The 5,387-nt window shown below is 31.6% G+C and overlaps 1 protein-coding gene across 1 annotated transcript; it reads right to left on the bottom strand.

Moving 5' to 3' along the window:
* Window positions 1–813: 813 nt before the first annotated feature.
* On the bottom strand, window positions 814–3,708 carry LOC107007650 (temperature-induced lipocalin-1-like). The gene is made up of 2 exons (XM_015206343.2): window positions 3,213–3,708; window positions 814–1,320 (listed from the first exon to the last, which is right to left on the bottom strand). The coding sequence occupies exons 1-2, from the start codon at window positions 3,582–3,584 to the stop codon at window positions 1,135–1,137; spliced, it is 558 nt and encodes a 185-aa protein (XP_015061829.1). The 5' UTR covers window positions 3,585–3,708; the 3' UTR covers window positions 814–1,134.
* Window positions 3,709–5,387: the final 1,679 nt, after the last annotated feature.

Genomic DNA, 5,387 nt, shown 5'->3' with positions numbered 1-5,387 from the left:
ATATATATATATAATTTTATTTTTTTGCTTAAATTAAATTGTTATAAATCTAATAGGAAAAGATCAAGCTTAAATCTTATTGTTCTTTCATCACCAATAAGAGACAAATATCTTTTTCACTAAAGCATAAGAAGACTTTTCAAGTTCTCAACTTTTTAAGTTTCTCTCTTTTTCATCTCTCCTCTATTTTTTATTAATTTTTGCTACATATCCAACAATTACTTACGAAAAAAATAAAATATTTATTAGTTATTGAGTTCGTGGGGTTTGAGATCTTTTGAAAGAATCGGTAAGGGTTTTTAGACGAGTCGAGCATTGGGTTTAAGTTGGGGAATGGGTCTTTTTTTTAAATTTTGAGTTAATTTGATTCAATTTGAGGATTTTCGCCAATTGAGGGGTACGAATGATGAAATTAGTGACAACGAGGGTATAAATAATTTTATTTAAACAGCAGGGATATAGTCAACTAATAAACCAAAGTTGAGGGGTCTAACTAGACTAAGGTTTTGGCAATTCAGTATTTTCAAAATAAAGTTTCATTAATTTGTTAATCGATAACTGAAAGTAGATATTTAATACAAGTTTACTCTGCTTAATCAAAACTTAGGTCTGATTAAATTTCGATACCGTATATTTTGAGTTAATACGATAAATTTCAATTCGATTCAAATTGCTGGATTCTACCAAATACATACAATGAGCCGTGCATCCAACAAACATATGGTCCCCTATGCTTTATTGCTTCAACACAGAGTTATTAATACCAACAATTGATGTGAAATCCCAGTTTGTTTGTATCCAAGAAACTTCGCGTTAAAGAAAATGTAGTTAATAACCCGTCGTGCAAGCCTCCCACTAGGGCCCAATATGCCAAAAGCGCGAAAAAAACCATACTTTCCTTCCCTTTTTTCGCCCTCATGTAGCCGGAGGGGGACACAGGGACATACAAAGGGGAACTATCAAACTTGTTTACAACATTTCACAGAAAGATTCAAATACAAACCACACACTTTCAATACTATCAACTTTACATAGTTTCATAGAAAAAAACACTTGTAAAAACATAAGCTTTAAATACTGTTTCAAACACCTCTTTGGATAGTTTTCCTTTTTTGGCCATTGTACTGTTTTTGCCTATTTTCCAAGGATTGATTTGATCCACCAAATTCCTTTGGTGTCTTTGGGGCTATCTTCACTGTCTGGTGGGGAATCAGATTGTGGCGTCTTGTGGAGCTTACTCACGTCGTAGCCTTCTTCTTTAGCCTTCTCAACAAGCTGGTTGTAAATCTCATCGTCAAGACGTGTTTGCCTACTTAATATCTGCCAACAAAATACATTTTGTTAAGCCGAAAAACAAGAATCCATTGGAAAAAACATGCAAAAACACTAAGTGATTTCTTTCGACTTGTCCAAGCCTTAGTGAGAGGGAGGTACTAATTGACGTGCGTGAAAACTTGGACAAGACACCACAGTCAGAATAAAAAAATGCACATTTCATAGACCAACAAACAGAAGGCTTGAAATAAAATAGGGAGTCTGTGTAACTAAATATACTATTGACTTCTTTAGTTTACATGAAACAAAAGTTTCAGAATTGGGTATGGAAGGAATAATGCCTAATGTTTTATTAGTAAACGATATTCATTTCAATACGAAGAGGAAGAGAAAGGTAGACAAAATATGGTTTTCTACAAATCCAATCAGCAGAGCGTTTAATGTCGTCAATGACACGTCGAGGATCATAGGAAAGCAAAAGCTTCAAATTATATCTAATGGAATGAACATGCTCAACGCGAGGATCATTCATGAAATTTAACATAAACAACAAGCTGAGATACCACAAACTATATAATTGGTTCATGCAAATAAGGTATTACAGGCTTGAAGAACTAAAAGTATTAAAGACTTGATAGAACTCTTCAAGGAAGTTACAAGTGAGAGCAGTCAACATAACAATGACAGAAAAACTAGCATGTTGAAGGACTCGGTCACTGGACATGATTTCACATCTAAACGGGTCGCCCGATGCACAAAGCTTTCCGTCTTCATGTAAGGCAATACAACCCAAGGGTGTGTGATGTACATAGACTAACCCATCAATCACACTGAAAAAAAACTTTACAGCTATTTCAAGGCTCACCTTCACCATGTTTTTAACTCTATGTACTAAAAACACATCCATTTTAAAGACTACACATCTTTAATTTGAAACCACAAGATTCAAGAACCTCCCTTTGTTCCTTAAACTTCATACTCAATCAAACTAAGACACTTACAAATTGGCACAGAGGGAGTCTACAACTTATCTATCCAACACCTAATAAGCAAAAGTAGTCTAGAACTTCTACACTAAAAATGCTGACTCCGCCTCAGTCTACCAACTAAAAACTCATCCAATTTTCATATAAAATGTTAAAGACAATAACTTTAAAGGATAACAAAGAAATTTACCAGAGATACTTCCTACTAGGCTGACCATCTATCTATGTACATAAAAAATTCAAAAAATTATCTTATTCTGTTATACATATATAGTTGACACCATCCTGCTCCCTGATCACAAGACGACAACTTTACCATTGTTCCAAGGCTACCATAACTCGTCCATTTTTTTACAACACATGACAAAGACAAAAATTTCGAATGTCAAAAGTTACACATACAGTGAACACCATCCTGTCCCCTGATCACAAAACGACAACTTCACTATCGTTCTAAGGCTACCATTACATCCATTTTTCAATAACAAATGACAGACGACAACTTTGAACTTAAAAAGTTAGCAACATGGAAATTACCCATAGATACTTCCTACTAGGCTGACCATCTATCTATGTACATAACAAAATCAAAAAATTATCCTATACATATATAGTGAACACCATCCTCCCCCTGATCACAAGATGACAACTTCACCATCGTTCCAAGGCTACCATTGCTCATCCATTTTTCAATGACAAAGACGACAACTTTGAACATCAAAAGGTTAGCAACATGAAACTTACCCATAGATACTTCCTGCTAGGCTGACCAAAAACATAAACAAAAATCAAAAGTTATCCTATACATATATAGTGAACACCATCCTCCCCCTGATCACAAGACGACAACTTTACTGTTGTTCCAAGGCTACAACAACTCATCCATTGTTCAATAACAAATGACAAAGACAACAACTTTGAATGTCAAAAGTTAGTAAAAAGGGAACTTACCCATAAATACCTCCTACTAGGCTGACCAATCAAAGCATACTGATAATCCTCATCAATATACAAAACCCAATAATCACCAGTAACAGGAATAATAGGCAAAAATGGTGGAACATAAAACCTGACTTTCAATTTTGCCTCATCACTATTAGGGTCAGCCTTATAAGCAGTTCCTTCAATAAACCCTCTTTTGCCATTACACCATGTCTCATTCAGCACATGTACAGTGCCATCTGAGTTCAATGTATAAGTAGCCCTTGTGTCCACTCCATCTTTAGGCTGAAATCTTGATGGAAATGAAGCAATTTCATACCATCTACCCATATACCTCTTTAAATCAAGATTTTTCACCACTTCCATTACTTTTGTAGCCATTATTTTGAAGTTTTAACAAATGGGGTTTTCAAGATTTGGGAGATTTTTTGATAAAAATGGAATCTTTAAATAGGGAGAATTTTCATTGATTGTAGGATTTTGGGTTTTTAGAGAGTATATATACAAGAGAAATTCATGTTATGGGATGGACGTGGATATTTAAGGACCTTACATTTTTAAAAGTTAATTTTCTTGGGAACTTCCTTAAACAATTAAACATTTTATTTTGCGAATGTTTTAAAAAAGAATGATCTTTTTCTTTTTTGTTAATATTTTAATTTTAATTTTTTACGTGATATATTTAAAACTATAAAATTAAATGACATTTTGGTACATTTGACCTTTTTTTTTTCTTAAACTTCGTTCCAAGTCAAACTAGATCATCATTTTTTAAACGGAGGAGTATTTCATACTATGTCCGTCCACTTTATTATTATGATTATTTTTAGAGTTAAAAGCCTTATTACGCAATAAAATGTAATTTATACTATTTCATATATCTACATTTTTTTTGTTTAAAATATCAAATTAATATAATCTAATTTCACTTTATAAATTAGTCAAATTGACTTTCGAAAAGCGTAAAAATGATTGTTAAAAGTGGACAACAAAGGGAATATTAGTTATACACTTTACTAGATAAAAAAACATTAATTACATTTTCCTTATATTACCCCTACAATTAATTCTTTTTAATAAATTTCACATTTGTTCGTAAAATTTGTAAGAAGTTTTTTAAGGAGTAAATTAGTACAATTGTATTTTTATTTATGATTTTTTAATATGCATATATAAAAAAAAGAAAATGATCAATCAATATGGAACGGAGAGAGTATATGTTACGTATTCAAATTCGTTTGAACAAAGCGAGATAAATCCAATTCATTAGATATTGTTCATATTTAGTTCCTTTTATTTCGAAAGCCGTTTCAATTTTTATATCTCTTTTTTCTATCGTGAAAGTATTTGATTTTCGATATCGAAAGCTTGGACGCTAACGAGTGGGACATATTTCGAAGTAATTATTTGAATTTATCAGCATGTATCACGCACCTCGCTATCATGACATCAATATTCAATTGTGCTTCAAAATTTTAATCAACATTTTGCTTGTATTACCTTACTCATAGGATAATTATAAATAATATAATTTATACGAGTTAAAATTCATAAATATATTATTAGTGTATTAACTTATATCTTTTCTTTTGATAGATTAAAATGACGATATGTATAAACTAATAATAATTTAATGATAAAAAATGAATATGTAAGTATATGTCATGTATTAAGTGAATTGGCGTACTAAAGCAACAAAAGTCTTTTTGGCAGTTTATTATGATCCCTTTTGGAAAAATCGAAAATAACTTATCTACCATACCCTTTTAGAAAAGTCAAAAATAACTTATCTACCTTACCCTTTTAGAAAAGTCGAAAATAACTTATCTATCTTACTTGTAAGGATAAAATCTGCGTGTTTTACTAAATGTGGTGTAGTGAAGTAAACGAACGAGAAGTATTAGAAGAGAGCTTTTTCTGATAGAGAAGAGTTACTCAAGCTAGTTTTTGCTTCAGTTTTAATTTATACGTCTTATTTTGTTTTTCTAATATGTTTCAAAAGAATATCGATCCTTTTTTAGCAACTTTTTATTCCTAACATTCGAAGAGTGAAAGATATTCTAGTACATTCTACGTATCTTTAACTTTAACACCACAAAATTTTAAAAATCTTCTTTACATTTTTATACTCCAAGTCGAGTCAATTCAAAATCTGACAAATAAATTGAAACGACAGAGTATATA

This window comes from Solanum pennellii, chromosome 12 (assembly GCF_001406875.1).
Source record: "Solanum pennellii chromosome 12, SPENNV200".
Classification (NCBI taxonomy): Eukaryota; Viridiplantae; Streptophyta; class Magnoliopsida; order Solanales; family Solanaceae; genus Solanum; species Solanum pennellii.
The sequence above is the reverse complement of the archived record's forward strand: the minus strand, read 5'-3'. Positions and strand labels throughout refer to the sequence as shown.

Excerpts from the sequence above, each read along its gene's own strand:
- LOC107007650 (XM_015206343.2), bottom strand. The coding sequence starts at position 3,584 with ATGGCTACAAAAGTAATGGAAGTGGTGAAAAATCTTGATTTAAAGAGG. Across the intron at positions 1,321-3,212 it reads CTAGTAGGAGGTATTTATGG|ATATTAAGTAGGCAAACACG; the intron begins GTAAGTTCCCTT and ends TTTTGTTGGCAG.